This window comes from Danaus plexippus, chromosome 15, assembly GCF_018135715.1.
Source record: "Danaus plexippus chromosome 15, MEX_DaPlex, whole genome shotgun sequence".
NCBI lineage: Eukaryota > Metazoa > Arthropoda > Insecta > Lepidoptera > Nymphalidae > Danaus > Danaus plexippus.
In genome coordinates this window covers 5,791,575-5,809,815 of record NC_083547.1, presented here as the reverse complement: position 1 = coordinate 5,809,815, position 18,241 = coordinate 5,791,575, and the positions used below count along the sequence as shown (strand labels likewise).

General features: G+C 30.6%; 1 protein-coding gene across 1 annotated transcript; it reads left to right on the top strand.

Moving 5' to 3' along the window:
* Nucleotides 1-1,177: 1,177 nt before the first annotated feature.
* LOC133319232 (uncharacterized) lies at nucleotides 1,178-16,833 on the top strand. The gene is made up of 4 exons (XM_061522901.1): nucleotides 1,178-1,420; nucleotides 15,070-15,207; nucleotides 15,568-15,684; nucleotides 16,646-16,833. Exons 1-4 carry the CDS (start codon nucleotides 1,207-1,209, stop codon nucleotides 16,831-16,833), a joined length of 657 nt encoding a protein of 218 aa, XP_061378885.1. The 5' UTR covers nucleotides 1,178-1,206.
* The last annotated feature ends 1,408 nt before the right edge of the window (nucleotides 16,834-18,241 follow it).

Sequence of the window (18,241 nt, the reverse complement as noted above, 5' to 3'; positions counted from 1 at the left end):
CACGTTAAGAATAAACACGAAAATCCTTGCGTGATTAGGCTCCTAACTTTTTTTTTGGTTGTGTGCTTACGAAAAAAAGTAAAATTATTTATTGTGTAATATAAAATTAATGTTTGTGATTTTACTGCGTGAAGATTATTTAAATTATCTTCAGCACATATCATATAATTATGAAATATTCGTTTAATTCAAAATATTTGATTCTGAAAACATAAAATGAAGTTCAATTAGGAAATTTTAATTAAACGTTCTATCTAAACATTAATAACTCTACGTGATGTCGGAAATTTCTAATGAAACTGCCTGTGTTTATTTTGTCGATACGAAATGAGAATTGAGTTCAGCAATCCTTAACAATTGCAGTCCGCGCGGATTTTATAAGTAATAAATTCCAGATGCGTTGTAATCTTGCTGTCTTATTCTATATACGTTGGTGGTAAAAAAAAAATTGACAATTCAGAAAAATATAATTCAAACTTGAAGATTTAAAAAAAATAAAATAGTAAATATTTGCTATAAGTTGGTTGAAATTGAGGTACTTTTAAATCGGTATTTATTTCTGTATGTACACTTATTATATACATTTTTTTTAGTAGAGAAAAGTATTGAGTTATTTTTCCGAAGCTATTGTTCTGAAAAAAAAACTCCATTGGAAACTCAGAAACAAGTAAAAAATAATATTTTCACAAATGTCCAAGGATAAAATTGTTCGGGGGTCTTCAATTCTATTGGAATTGAATCGAAAAATTATTTAAAAACAACATTTTATTGTAGATATTAACTTTTTCCATTTACATAAATTGTATTAATATTAAATAGTGGAAAACAAGCGACGGTACAAAGCTTTCGATACTGAGTCAATAAGAAATGTCGGTCCGATTGTTGGCAAACGTAACGGGCGATGCCGGGGCGCAATCCAATGGATTAGGCCTCTAACACGCACGCCCTTACCAACTTCCTATTTATGTTCGGTCGCTAACCAAACAACTTGTAGGCTCTTTATTACAGTTGTTCTTTTCCGTTCACGACGTCGTTACCACTTTGGTAAAATATCGTGTTGATTTTTATTTTATACTTTTGTTCCAGATGTTCTTTCGAGGAAATTTTGGACTGTTATATTTCTATTGTTATATTTTTAGCAAGGCTATGTTATTTTATTAACTGGTTTATTTATATTTCAGATTAAAATGTCATAATAATCTAACAATGGAGCGGGCGGGTCGTCGTGCTAAGGCTGGCTCTTTGAGTGGTTTATCCGCGGGGCTGCCAACTGGCACTCCGTCTGTTCGTCGTCAGAGATCGCTAGAGTGGGCCGGAGACAGGTACAGCAGCAGTGATGAGGACCGCCCGCAGAAGCCGCCTCAACTCGACGATAGAGTTTTCGCTTCACTTCTAGCCCAAGCCACTCAACAATTTGACAGTACGTACACATTTCCTCCAAATTCTATATGTAATAAAGATATTAAACCTAAGCATAAAGGTTTTTTTTTGAATTAAATATATAACTAATTGCATACAATGTGATTGATATAAGACAGTTTATAATACTTAAAAGTTTTTCGCCGTTGTTTTATCGTTCCGACTTTATTGTCAGCCCTATACGGAACCGTATATTAACAACGCAAACATTTATTTTTTGCCTTTAAACATTGTTTTGTTTGTTGTATTATTAACGCAGGCTTTTTGACAAGTGGTTACGCTGATACAGCGGATTATTTCATTTTGAGGTGAAAACAAAACAGGTTGTAGAGATTTTCAATGTTTATTAGTATTTTGTTTTCATTATGAAATTTTAGGGTATTAGGTCTTTGATAAGTAAATAAGACACAGTTTCACAAATCAATACTATATAAATAACGTCTTGTTAAGCTGTTTGATGGACAGTTAGATGTATCGAGCGTCACCACGCACTAATGCCTGTTAAAATGTCTTAACAAGACATTAATATTAATTCCTACTCTAGAGGTCCGTCAAATGGCTAACGGACTGTTAATCTATCGTATTGTCAAAACTCAAATGTCCAACCCCACCCCTGATTTTTGTGACCATAGTAACAGCATCCGTTTTGTCATTTTCGACTATGTAACTGTATTCATTAAAAGGTGAATTAAAATTTCTGTTTCATACGATGAAAAATTTTGCCCCCGGCTTTTCTATGACATTGCAAAGTAGGTACTCTTTTCATCACTTATAACTTGAACCCAATTATTGCCAAAAAATTTACAATACAATTTTGACAAGTTACACCTAGAACATTGAAAAAAAAGCTTTTTGTGTGCCAAATTGGTCGCATTAACTTACAAGTGACATATCGAGGGATTTATACGATCAAGGCATAAAGTGGTGCATCGTAGCTAGCATGTCGTAATAACGCTATAACTTCAATTTGGTCGTCTTATAACAAGAACGTATAATTTGGAAGCCGGTCATTTAATGTGTCATTTCATAATGCCTTGTTAATTTTTCAAAGTCGGGCGTAAATATTTTGACAGACAATTGTATTTTTGAAAGTTCGTTAGTAAATGCCTCTTTTAAATTTCACAAACAGAGCTTGGTGAACTTAGTGTAAAGCTTCAAAAGTGTAATATGAATGTTTTTATCTCCTTAAATTTCTTTATTAATATATACAACATATATTTCACCTTTATTCTTTGATAGATAAAACAGTATTAGAAGCAATAGAATTGCATTTTAAACAGAAATCATAGTCTTATAATAACATTGAATTCAATAATTGAATATAGTAAAGATTATGTATTTGTATAGTTTTAAAAATAAATATCAAGCCTGCCTGTCACGTGAGGTTTTATATGTGGATAATTGTAAGTAAGCTAAGTGACACATGCATTTGATGTTATATTTATGTTTTATGGATTAATGATGAGGAGTGAACACGCTAAACATTACTTAATACACGTTTTAAACAATGTGTTAAAGTCTGCTAAAAAGGTAAGGAGCGTGTTACGGAAAGAGAGTTAAAAAGTCGCTTGCACGCGAGCGTTGGTTACATCCTGTTTTACTTTATTTTTAAGACATGACTTTTAAAAGTAGTAAAAAGCCTTTTAAAGTATATTATCATACTGCTATGGCGGGGATTATGACGAATAGCACACAGAGCGTTACGTTGACTAGTTTGCGCATATTATCAGTTTTATAAGAAGCATATGAAGGAAATGTCACAATAACAAATAGTCCAAGAGTCAATGTATGTACAAGAAAAAAAATCGAGTCAACTTTTCTTTTTACATAATTATATCATTAATTTTAAACGCCAAATAGAAGTGGTTATTTAAAGTATAATTTATTCGAACCGTTAATTTTATTTCACATTCATTTGAATTTATAAATTTTACTAAATTAATAATAATTCGTTACTTGAATCTGTTTTGCATTTAATTATTTGGAGAAACAATGAGTTAGGATTAAAAAATATCAAGTATAGGCGCAGGATAACAAGCTTTATCTTATTAAAGAAAATAATTTAACTCTAGACTATTATATTATCATAATATTAATACGCCAAAAGAAGACTTTGCATCCTATTTTAAGAGGAATGAACGGGAAATTTAACACAGTCAAAGTATATACGGAGAAGTGCACAAAGCTGTTTCTTTATACAAAGTATATTAGAAATACGTTAAGTTATATAAAATAGATATAAATAACTATCATGACTGACACTAATTTAACTATCTGTAAATTATTAAATAAAAGGCGTATGATGCAGAAGCAGTAAGAGATAATTTAATAATTACTTGGGATTTTTAGGCTCCAGTCGCCAACTAAGCCAGAGCTTTAAAATGTAGCTATGACATAACGGGATGAAGTTATAATTTGTTATTCATCGTGTGACACAGTCGAAGGTCCACACTGATCCCTAACAAGTGGGATCATTAGTGAGGCCTTGGGGCTGGGGGGTAGGGGGAGGAGGAGGCAATTGATAGGGGAGCGTCCTGCGGTAAGCTTATGGGGAAAACTTTGTGCGTAAACCCTCCGCAACCTCCGCTTTCCGTTCTACTGTCATGTTAAGTTGATGGAGTCATAGATGGCAGTATTATTTTCTCTGAACTATGCTCCGGATTCCGTAATATTATTTCTGCAAACCGAGATATCAAAGTAATAATAAGTAATCCAACTCATGCAATACATACATTTTAATATTTATTGTATAATGAAAGTAAATATTTTGCTAGTAGTCAATAAAGTAATCTCAAAATCCAATATAAGCTATTTATGAAATTAAATTAATATATCCATAATAACTTCAGAAGTTCAATGAACAGGAAAATGTTCAGAATTTAAAGGGCTTTATTAAATCTCACAGAATACATTTTCTGTTGGTACATAAATAAAAACGGTTCTATTGTAAATAGGGATATAATTTTTGCTTTAATATTTTATTTTTGTCTATAAACATTGAATGATTACACAATTGGATTGAATTAAAATACTTGACCCTCATTTAATAAAGATTTACCAAAAGACAAAAAAGACCCTTCGTTCAAGTAAACTTCAAGGTACTTAGGACAACTGATTGTACTGAAATTTGATAAACTTTTTTTTACATAATTCGACGACAGTGTTCCTAGTATTAAAAAAATATGTAATATGTTGGAAAAGGTAAAAATATATTTTCCTTTTTGAGAATTTTGTTCAATCTTTATAAGTGTTCCTCGAAAAGTTACCAATACGAGTAATAAACATGTGGCATCAATTGATAGTTGCAGCTCTTGATACAACTTCGATATGTGGTTCGTCTGGTATTCAAATTAGGCCTTTTAGGTAACCAACATTACCTACTAGGTCCGCTAATGTGATTAGTCTAGCCGCATGGTACTTGCAGAGCTTTGGGGCATCCCATTAATGTTTTAATATTTAGAAAATTCCTTCCTTTACCAACGTTATAAACATTTGTAACAAATTATTATTATAAGATAAATGTCATATTCAAATGTATTTCAGAGTATAAACAATAGGGGATGGGATCACCACTTTTATCAAGATTCTTTTTCATATAACGTGTCAAAATAAATTATTTTCTTAATGTAGGTAAGTTATTTAAAGAGCTTATTAAGATTATAGGAATTATGAAAACAGTTCATGCAAGCGGAACAATCTGGCTGTAAATAATTAGATTAGTTGGTGGAATACGTATGTGCAGATTCTTCAGAAGCGACTCGTTCTCTCGTCTAAGTTATTCGTGCATTTGCATTTCAGTCCCATGTGTTATCAAACACCGTTGTCATTTTAAAGTTTTCAGTTTTATTTACATTTCAAGCTGTTATGCTGCTGCTGTAATAAACACAACTAAACAATTTTTATAATTAAAAATTATAAAAATAGTAAAAAATTTAATGTTGAGATTATTAGCCTACCTCCAAAGAACACCACCGTGATAATATTTTGATTTTTTTTTATATTTTTATATGGTATCTTTAATAATAATCTAATTATTAACAATTTTAAGAAGAAAAAGGTTTTACTAGGTAGATTTATTGCCTTAATAATCCTTATGGCTGTATAGTGATATAAGTATAAGATTAATCCTTATAGTTTATATACAAAGGAATATAGATGTAAGAAAGAGATAGCAACATTTATTTCAGAGTTTGAAATGAAACATATTTCACTTTGATTTTATTATTTGTATTCATAATATCTTTCCATTAGGGATGAATATTAAAAGGAAAACAAGATCATGTATATTGATAGTTGAGGTTGAAAGCTGGCTGTATTCTCCATTTCATTTCGTATTTTTCTTACATAAGCGGTATCGTTGGTGTTATTAGAAAGCAAGCCCAGTAAGTACGCAATATCTCCGACGGAGCAAGGATCCCGAAGCGAAGCCGTTATTGCATGGAAATTCTTCGACGTGCAACTTCATTGAGCGACTCTTTTGTATAAAGGTTTCATAGTAAGCTCGGATTATTGTTTTTCAAAAGAACCAGCTCATATTACCTTCCTAAATTATAATAATACGGCTCATTCAGTTAAGTTTGTGTCCAATAATATTATTTTTCGCTGTAATAGCAAACTAGCGATGTAATTTTTTATTGAATTATGAAGGCTAGTATTATAATAATCAATAATAAACATGTCCCATATATGTTATTGAGCGTTAGTTTGACGAAAATTATTATAAATGTTCCCTTAGTGACAGGTGGCTTCGAGATGGCTGCCGGCGTACGTTTTATCGACATTATTGATACATTATAAAGTCATGACTATGTGCCGCAGGTAAATAATAAAATGATATGCGAGGGTGACATTCCCCTGGCCGGTCAAATAAACGTTGAATATGTGGATGAAGTACGGGAAATTATTTGGAAATTTTTAATAATGTATATTGACAGCGTAGCCGGTTTACATAAATTTTGTTAGAGGCAACTACAACTGAGCATAAATTTGAATTATTTTATTTATATTTTTAAGTAAGAAACTATTCAGTGTATACGTAGTTATAAATGCATATAAACCTAAACTGAATGCACACAATTTTGATTTATAGTAAACATTTGTATGTTAAAGTTTCTTTAGAATAAAATAAAAGTTAAATATAGAATTTAAATACCTTCACAGGTCCGTTGATTTGAAAAAAAAAGGGAATCCCTACATAATAAGTTACAATTAAAATTAACTGATAAAGATTAATGTAATTTGCATTCAACGTATTATCATGAAAATGTTATCTCATTACACGATTTAAATTTTGCGAAACGAATTTCCATGAGGGCGTTTACAAATGCGACCACATGTAATTGTGGTGTCATTGCACTTCAGAGATGCGGGTCGTTATCGTTTGAACTAATAGATAATTCATTCAATATCGACCTCACTTAGTAATAATTGGATTAAGATAACTAATAAAATACCTTAAGGTGTAAATAAATAAATATGTAAACGATAATAGTACTGCAAAACTTACTACAGATTATATATATAATAATATTTTTTCATCTACATTATGTTGAATAAAAACCTCCCTTAAGCTATTCAAATACAAACTTTGCACAAAGAATAACTCTAACTCTAAGTGTATAAATATCTAAAATAATTCTCTTTATCATTCAAAAATAATTCATCTACTTAACTTTTTTCTTTTATGTTAAATTCTTTGAAGTCGGGGAAAGCTCCCAAAAAGTAATTTTATTAATTACGAGTCAGGAATTCAACAAAGTTCCCAAGCCCGAGGTCCTTTTCTTTTGCAGAGCGATCCATTATCTTATGAAGATTTAGAAATTCCTGCGGTATACGACGCCGTCTTAGAACAACGGATGCTCTACCGGATAAAAAGGTCTCGGGTACATTCACGTCTGTAGATTTTAATTAAACTGCATTATTTTACGCGGACTGTTTTATTTTTTAATCTTAATTTTAAAAGAGTTTCATCAAGTTTAAGAAAATGTATTTCTATTAAAGTCGTGATGTCTCTTGTTATGTAATTATTTACCAAGGTGCAAGTTGCTATTGTCGCGTTTTATATAACGAGCCTCTCGGCGGTCACGGCTCAATTGTTAAATTAATTACTTATCAAAAAGTGAATAAACATGTTGCGGGTCCAACTTCAACAAAGGATAGGACGGTCGCAAATTCATTATCCCTATTATGAAGGCTGAGCAAGTTTAACGCGGTCTTGAGCGTTCAAGCGGTTGCTTCGTAAGAAAACAAAAGGGCGGACGGCTTGCTGCCCTACGGCCATTTTCTCTGTAAATGTTGCAGTACTTCCCTTTGTCGTTTTGTTTGTTGGGAGGTCATGGAGGGTTACGACAACCTCATCTACCCTCTTTCAGTAAACGCTCGCAGTTGACTCCGTGTAACCGCAAGGTAGCTTTAACGGGTCATTAACATTGACGCTTTCAGTTATTAGCAAGATTAAAATGTTAAATGCAATACAATCATTAAGTAAGCTGTATCATGCTATTTAAAATATACATTCGTAACTTGTTCATTAGTTACTAGTTGAATATCGCTCAGCTGGAGATGCTTGATATAAAAATTATCTTATGTATCATCCAACTATAGAGTTGCCAAATAAAACATTAAATTAGTCAGGGAGTTAGTTTTTGAGTATTTAACAAATAAACTATAAATATATACACACTCACACACATAAATAATATATTTTATAATATGAGTAGTTACTTTGAAGTACGTTAAATTACTTCCGTCCAAATAAGTCTATAAAGTCTTCAAGACCAATATTAAAAGATAATAACATAATAACTTGATTTTAATCTTAATAACTTTATTATTTCACACAGGATTGCTTCCGAAACTATGAATTATAGCAAAACACTATTCAAACAACCGGAAGAAGGTAAATTAATTTAAATCCGAGTGCTGCCTATGATAACAAGTAAGTAATGTTATCAGAGTGTCTAATTGGTTATTCTGTTTAGTTACCCAGCGGGGAATTTGAATATTTCACAAGATTGCCCGACGGACTGCGTTGGGATACAGTACCGTACATATTTAATTATATCCTGTATAATTGAAGTTTAATCTATTACGCATCAAGTGTTTTCAATTGCTGGATCCTGTTTCGGTAATTGGGTTACTGACCTACATTGAAGATCTTATCTTTATGAAATAAGGTCTTGTGAAATTAAATAGCATAATACGTATAACAGCATTAAAATATCATAAAATATTGGAAACAATTTTGTGTTTGATTTATATATATACATGATTTTTATAAATATTATAAAATTTCGATCCTAAATGTAGAGAAAATGCTGATCCAAGTCGTTGCCTATTAAAACTGTAGTTTTTGTATTGTAGACTAATTAAAAAATCCACACACATTGAGACGTATATAATGTTAGTGGAATTTTCACTGAAAAGAAAATAAAGGAATAAAAGAAAGATACATAAAACATGGATAGATGTGAAAGAAAATCTTTTAAATTCTCTTTATTTTTACATCACACTTTAAAAGAATATTTGACAATTAAATCAAATTACATGAATGTGGCCGAAACAAGTTAGACTTGACAAACAATTAATGAAAGGCAAAAAAATATATCTGTTAAGTAAATTTTGTTATTACAACAATGAGTTGTGAGTAGTTTCTTTAATTAGAATTTGATAAAACAACGTCGTATTCAAACTCATTTCGAAATGAACAAAAACTTATATTAAGCCTCGTTCTGATGAAACCCTAACAATTAATTAGCCCACGTTTTAAATTTCTAGACATTTTTGTGTACACTTTTTTATCAACAATGTACATTTAAAACGAACCTTTGTTTGAAACCTGTTTTCATCTCTTAAAGAAAAGTAAAATTATCTCTCCTCTCATGTACGCCTTCCCGAAATATATATTAATTGGTCACTTACTTTAAAAAAATGTACAGCTTGTTAATTAATTTGTTTATATAAACATATAAACATATACAAACGCTTGTAGTGTCTGTAATAAATATCAATTTCAATATATTTATTATGTCTTGAAGGATTACAAATACAAACAACTTCCTCATACCTTGGATACCAGATTGATGACGTATTATGTTTGTTCAATCATATTAAAGAAGCAGACAGTAAAGGAAAATCAGAAATTGAATGGCACAGCTGGAATATTCGAAGAAAATTTCATTAATCCCCATAGGTTTGCAAAAGCGGTACGCACGTGTCTAGGATTACTCGTAATTGATGGGTTCCGATGTAATCTCTGCACTTTGCTGGAACCGTGAGCTCGCATTCATAAACAAACACATTCTCAATTTATACAATTAATGCTCCGTTTGAATGTTTGATTTTCATAGTTTTATGTTGTCTAAACAAATATAAAAATTAATTTCTTTTATAAATTTGAATAGAAATTTCGAAATAAAATGGACTTATGCTCGTATTACCGAGATGTATTTGCAACATAAAGGAGAGTTGCTGCTTTGTAGCGAACAATTCGCGTGACGTTCTTATCTTTAGATATTTAAATTAGAACGTGAACCTTAAAATAGTTGAAATTAAATGGAGCTTGTAGATTAAGTGTTGTTATCACGCAATTCAAGGGAAATAGCTATAAGTGGTTTTGCTACGCAATCCCGTATTTAGTTCACCTTCACTTGTTGACAATATCACAATAGCTTTTAATTAGTTGATACGATCATTTTTGTAATAAAGATCGATATAATTCATTTCAATCACAAACTTTTATATTTTCTAATCATTATAAATGTAATTTTTTTGTGCATGCAATAAATATTCAAATTAATTTCAAACAAAAATAAGATTTCTTCTTCATAAAAAGGAGATCTGTTATGCAAACATTTCCTGGTATAGTTTATTGTTATATTGACATAAATGAAAAAATATAATATAAAAAAAACTAAATAAAACCTGAATAAAAACCTAAATATACTAAAAATATGAACCTATTTTTGTTGTTTGAATATTATTCAGATGATATTCGGTCAGACCTTCATTCTTCGTTCATGTGATCAGCACCTGTAATGTCATCTTAATTAATGTATAACAAATAAATAAAAAAAAACATTTACTTTTTGTTAGTGTTCTTATCACAGACATAATCGTTGTTTAATGCATTGTTCCATTCATTTATTTATAATATAATAAACTACTGTTATGAAAGTATTTACTAAGACAGTGGACAAAGAGGCGCGACGATCGCTCTCGGGGGAAAACAGGGGGACGATTGAATGTGAAAATTTTATTCTCATTTTCTATCGAGGGAGCGAAAATATCTGTTATTATTTTTCCTCGACAGTTTTAAACACATATTTTAGAGTTAGCAATCATAAAATTTGATATGCAAGCGTTTTCAAAACTTTGTTTATTATTATTTTCTTCACAATATGGTTTATAGTATGAAATTTTATAATTTTGACAAAATTCACTGCAAACACATAAAATATATCTACAACAGCGTTTAATGTTTCTTGTCTTAAGTACTTGCGACTTGGTAAGCTTAATTTTCCTTCGGGTTCCCTCTTTATAAATTAACTATCAAGTTTTAAGTATTTTTGATTAGGCCATGGGTAGCCAATGGTACACTGCTTAAAGAGGCTATCTGGATCCAAGCCCATAAAGGCTTTGCACTACGTGCAACAGACATATGTATTTAGGAGGAATAATGAACAGTAGAAAGGGAAAACGCTACTATTGCGTACCATCTAGACGCTAAAGCTAAAACGTAAATATAAAATGCCTCGAGTCGGTTATACGGAAAAAATAAGTTGAAATATGTTATGTGTCAAATATTTTCAAATTCCTTGATATAAAAGGCAAGCTTGTACTTATGATAACTACTATATTTTATATTAATATTAAAAGCTTAATATTAGAGCGTAGACTTCAGTAAATATAATACATAATTAAATCGATGGCTATATCTGAGCATCGGGGTCTGCCCATTACTCATATTAAATGTTCGAAGGCAGCTTGCGGTCTGTGTCAAAACCGCAGAATCCAACGAAACACAATAGTTGTCCTTCATTTACTTATGTTTATTATCTCCGTCCCTGGATACCACCTGGGTGATAAAGTTCACTCATTTGTATAAGCTCCCTTTATTCTTACTCAATTACTTACCCCGTTTGCTTTTGTTTTTATGATAAAGACATTCTTTGTATGTTTGAAGATTTAAATTTTTAAAGTAATTCATTTTGGACATTTAAGTCGTACAATATTTTATGAAGGAGTTGAAGATATTAGTTATTTTATTAAACTGAATATAGAACTAGGAAGTGACTTATTACAGGCTATAAAAGTACATATATTTGTGATGCACAGTGCTAAGCCTTGGGAGAAATCAATCATTATAACTACATTGTTAATAAATTTGTATATATATTCTACTATTCACTTCACTTCACTTCACTTCACAGCAGTTTAAAATATATTTCCAGAGTTCGAGTTATTTTTTTGATAAAATATATTTTTTTATTACATTTTATTTATCAAAGCGTATTCACACTTACATTAAATATTTTCTGAAATAGCTTTTAGATAAACGGAATAATCTTGAAAGTTATGAGGGTTTAACACAGTTAAGTGTGCTTTTAGAATCAAATAGTACAAAAGTAATAAAATTACCGCGCAGCTACCGAAGCTTAACCCTCGCGGAATCTACTATAATATACGGTTGAGTGTAGTGCGTTTTTGAGGTTACTCTAGTTGCTAATTGAGTTTGCAGATTCGTTGAGCAAGGTGCTTACTTTCATATTACGCCGCTGGCAACATACCAGCTGTAACTTTCATTAATGTAATATTCAAAACCTATAATAATAATACTCAAAGTAATTATGTTCTGAGTAAAGTTTCTAAATTGCTTGCATAATATTTTCGGAATATACATTTAAGCGTAAACGGTTGGACTAGCGTTTGTTTAGCGTATTTTATAGGAACCGTAGTCTGGAATGTTGGAATATATTGAATTAAAAGTAGAATTATTCTGTGCGAGAAGTCGCAGACTAAGATAATATAAATTATGTCTTTTGGACGTATTAAGTTTTGATTTTTCTACTTTCGATATTTAAAATTTAGATGTAAAAAAAAGTTTCTATTACTTTTATGAATAAAAAGTCGGGAAGAAATATAAGTTTGTCCCGAAAAGTTGTTTCAGATTTTACAGGCAAAATTATACGGAAGGAGTCAAAAGAATATGTTTATAGCCAGATTTTTTCTTAGGCTTTGGGATAGACGGTTTGTTCTCTGAATTCTGAATAGACTGTGTTTCGAATATAAGTTATAAAGAATAAAACTATAAACATAATATTATTCTTTTGATTTCTTTTTCTCAGTGCTCTTAAAATATATATATTTTTTATATTTGTGCTATTAAGGTAACAAGAAAATTCGTGTCAGCAGTTTCTTGTTACCTCAATATTGAAATCAGTTAATTATATTTAAAATTTTCCTTGCTACTGGATAATAATTATTATATATATTGGATTTTTTGGTATAACAACTGATGCAAATATTTTTTGATTGGATGGTTAAAACGAAAATATGATCGATTTTTTTTTTTCACAGCGTGTTGAATGTGTAATATAAATCTGATACATTACTATTAAATTCAAAACCTAAACGTTTATTCTATAAATCTTTCGTAAAATTAATTAACTCAGGATTTGATATCAAGAAGTGTTTAAGGGTCATGGATTTTAGTTAGAAAACATATATTTTTTAAAATTATAATATTTATAATATTGAAAAAGTTAAACAGAAATATTTTTTTTTTTTAGTTCGTAACAGCGTTTCCTACATCGGTATAAAAAATGTGAAATACACAATACTTTACTTGTCCTTTGTAAATTCTCAATTCGACAGGCGACCAAACATCTGCAAATATAATTAGAGTTAAGTGTACGGGGGATATTAACTACATACAATCAGTAAAACGCTAATCTTTTATCCATACTCTTATCAAAAAATTTGCACGTACATTCATATTTGTATTATAATATACGTATAATATATTAATAATAATGATATATAAATGTATACTAATGTTACTTTCTAGTTATTCTATTTACCTTTAGCTTGTATTCAAGAAGTTATAATCTCCAATTTTAAATCGTTGACATTTCCGAATAACTCGCTGTAACTTTTGCTGCAGTTTCTCGTGCGTCGGTTGTCCCCTAAACTACAAATTTATTCAGGTTCCGTTTCCCAACTGTAACATTTTGAAAGTACATTTTTATGTCACAGAATTCGCTCATCAAATGTAAGAATTTGTTAATTCAAATTTACGTTCGTAACTTTCAAACTTAGATTTACTTTTCGCATTTTTTCGTTGAGTTATATAAAAATTTTGTAATATAATGCAAAATAAGAGTATACATGGTAGATCATCGTACAATTTTTTATGTCGTGATTTTTATTGCAAAAAAATATATATAACGCATTGTTATTTTTTTATGTATTATCGTTTAATTATTTAGAATCATGGAGAGCGTGAGAATTTTTTATTTTTTTTTAATTCAAATAAAGTTGTTAAGCAAGAAGTTGTAATTTAAATTAACATAAACTTAAGTTGAAATGTAGTTCAATATTTAAACACATTGCCCTCGTAACTTAGGTCTTAGGTAGGACAATCATATTCCTATTACAGCTGCTTGTTTATCAAAAGGTATTTATTTAACAAACGTCAACAATGTTTCTCATGTTTCATTTGAACAGTGCCTTTTGGAACTGGGGTTCAAACTGGTAAATTCTGTTGTTTACGTACTCATTTGTCAAATAAGATTAAATAAACGTCTTTATAAATTTATAACATTACTCATTGTTTAAGGTTCAAATGGGATTTGCTTATAATTATGAAATACGTTAGTTAAGTCGGATCTTTTAGTATATTTCCTTCGTAAATACGATATTCTTTATGAAGAATTAGTTGATACCTACAGCACCATAACTGCATAAATGGATATGTGAAAAAAAAATTCGGGACAGAAATGGATTTTAGTCTTGAATAGAACGTACGATTCCTATGGGATACATTTGTTCCTGGAAAGCATACGTGGTACACGTATAGAATGAGAGTTGCGAGTTAGTTTATAAATAGTAGAACAGTATAGTCATTAAATAATATAAAAAACTGAGAAGGATTTGGTGTCTTGAACTAATAATATTGTATTATATATATATATATATATATATATATATATATATATATATATATATATATATATATATCTTATGACTAGGAATAAAAAAAAATCCACTTACAAAACGTAATTAATAACATATACTCTATTCGTAATTCGTAAATCCTTTAACATCTGAAAGATATATTATCTATAATGAATAGTCAGAGGATTTTCCTTTTTTGGGTAAAAGTCTTTTATCTGACATAAAAAATGTGGTACCTATTTCACAATAAACTCATCAAAATTATTAGCTTAATGAAAGTATATTCGAGTGTACACAAAAACAAACAATGATATATTTGAAAAGTTTTTTCAATTACTAAAAAAGTTTCTTTTTTATATGTTATTACTAAAATAACAGTGATGTTCTTTAAAAGGGACACATAGAAGATACTTTAATTCAGTAATTAATTTATTTCACCTCCGTGTCAATAATATTTTTATTATAACATTATAGATGAACAGCGTCGGATGTATGGTTCGGAGGATGGTGAAAACCCTCCGCGATACATTAGTAGCCCTCAACGGCAGGCCTCACCGTTTCCCCTCGAAAGCACCAACAGACGCTTCTATAGACGAATCAGAAATTCTAAAGGTATTTATGGTACTCTTACAATGCAATCGCAATGCTTTTATGATCTTTTCTAAATGGGGTCCCCTTTTTAATGACCATTTTAATGTAGTGCCTCTATGACTCAAAGTACTAATGGTAGTTTTAATAAATATGTTATAAATACGTTTAAGAATTCCTTTAAAATAATTTTCAGAATATTTCCAAGCTCATATTCCTGTTTGAAGCATCATATCACGATCATAATATTTCCAGCCCTCGACATTTCATTATGGTTGCATCTTAAGTGATCATAAGACGGGTTCATATATTTTATTACATATAACCAAGAAAAACTATTTAACATATTCGTGTTTGATATAAAATAAAAAAATATATTCTTAGGCGAAGAAATTTTTAACAACGAAGCTGGTGGTGGCGGTACACTCTCTCGAAGAAGCCGCAGAGCTGAGGAATTCCATGAGACTAATGGAAGGTCAAATAGAATCAATCATCTAAATGGTAACCAAACTTGTATTATAAAAGTAAAAATAATAAATAGTGTATCATCTTACATCCTTAATAATAAAGCTACTAAATTCACGAAAATTGTTTTGAATTCCAAGCCAGTCTGAAATGTAAGGAATGAATGAGGAATTACACGTGTATTCAGTATAAGACTCCTGTATAGTTATTGTAGTTAGGCATTCTGAATGTCTATTATAAGCGTGGTATAGAGGTGGGTGCATGCCTTTGATAAGGATGCTCCGAATAGTTTCCCCACTATACGTGACTTGTACTTAAGGTAGCGTCAATTGTGCGTTTATGTTATTTTCATTGGCTTTTAATATATGTATTAATTTTATCGTTTTTGTACGTTATTTGTGGTATATTTTTTAATGTTATTGAAAAAAATACCAACTGAGGAATTTTATATCAAGTTTAAAACCTCAAGTAGTGAACAAAGGCGTACATATGTATATTTTTACATATAAACACGTATTTGTTTGCTACTTGAAGTTTATGTTATGTCAAAATTTTTGATGTAACATTCAAGGTTATTACAGTTTATAATTATTCAAAATTCTTATTGCTATATAACTGATTAAATAACTAGCAAGCCAGTAGCATTAAAAAAAGTATATGGTTTTGAAAGACACAAAAACGTGAAGTGCTCTTTATTGCTCGGTTGGAGTTTTTCCAAGCCATTTCGATTTTTTTAATGTAACTTACATTGTGCTGCAGGTTGGAAATACTCTAATATATTTTTCTAAACTAGTTACTTTTTGGGATTTAATACAAAACCTTTGAAACATTTTTCACATACCACAAAAGTTTTCATAAATATAAAGAAAAAAAAATTTACCCATCTGGGGTACCCTTAATGAAATAATTAAAAAGCATAAACAAAATCCTAACTCCGATACTATATAGGATGAGATATTAACTAGCACTTTTATAATTGTTACGATATTTTATCAAGGCCCATCCAGCGGTGTTCAGAGCGAGCGAGATTGCGACAGTCCTCCTGAACCTGCGCCCCCAGAGGTGCCTCCTCGAGGCCCCTCCTTGCACGTCACCTTACGTCATCGCCCTGCACCCGACCAACCCGCTGATTCCGATCGACTTTTTCTGTCTGAAGGTAATATAGATTATAATAGACTAGATTAGTAAAAGGTGAAAAGACTGTGGGTTTATATAATCGATTATTTTTTTATAAAAATGACTATTCTTTTCTTATAGGAAATATTCAGATTTGATTATCTGGAGTATAATATGCAACCACATAGATCAGGGATTAATTAGAATAATTTACGTATTTCATTTAGACATAAGTACTTCGGGTAATTTAATATTTTCAGTTTCTTTTCGCCGATGGGATAAACAATTCATGGTAAATAATTTTTTGATCAATAGCAATACTTGAATAATAAAAGTAGAAAATACTAATAATTAGTTTCACATAGTTTGTATTTAATTTATAGCGTATTGTAACGGCAAATATTTCTACGATGAAAGTTATGACGATAGTTTTCTTTCATTCATTATTCTGGAGAGAACAGAAATAGTAAATAACTATCATTCCTTTCTTTCACCTGCAGGAATTCCAACCTCATACCAATATTTCGTTGCTCGGTTTATTAAATTACCGCATTATTTGCTTCATTTGTAATATGAACTGTACCAAATGACAACCGCGCTGAATTAAGATATTAATGATAAAATGTATTATCCAATAAAGAGTATTTTATATTGATCAATCTCGTGTTATGCTTATTCGTTTACGCTGAAAATGAACCCATAAGAACTTCGTTTAGTAATTCTGCTTTACACATTTTCATATCCATTTTGATGAGCTATAAAAAATAAGAATGTAATAAGAATGTGCCTGCGGTGTTGGTTTTTGCCGCATATGCTTAGTGAGCGAGGTACGCGAGAAAACTTCCATTCAATCTAAGTTAGAAGATAAGCAGCCGACCTACTACTAGCTTTGTTAAGTATATTTTATCTTGTGGTAACTAGCTTTGGTTTTAAATAGAATTTGTTACGGAGTGCTCAAGGGCAAGCGATATAAAAGTACAGCGTTCCCTGATGAGAAAGCTAATTAAATTCCACCGTAGATGTACGGCCAACTTTCTTTAAGTAGGCCCTTCTCTTGTTGGTACTTCGACAGAAGTTTAATCGAATTGCACCGTTAGAACAAGTTCGCGGGTGCAACTTTAGGTTCGCTGACAAATTAGCCACTTCATTTCGGTAGCCTTTATCCACAAAATTTGTATACAGATTGTTAAATTTCTGTATGAAGTTACAAATGCAAGCAGTACAGACAGTAGATAAGACTTTTCAATTGATAAATTCTCTAAAGTTATAAATATTGAATGTTCAGAATAATCAAACTGTTGAAAAAAATATGAAAAACTAGAAATAATGCAACATTTTACTTGTGGGTAAATGTGAAGGCTAGCAGTTGCGTTTCACATCCGTAACGAAAGAAGAGAGCTGCTAAATTTGATTTGTACGAGAGCCCGACACAGACAAGGCGCTTTGATGTGGCATATCCCTTTGCACCCCGCGGCCT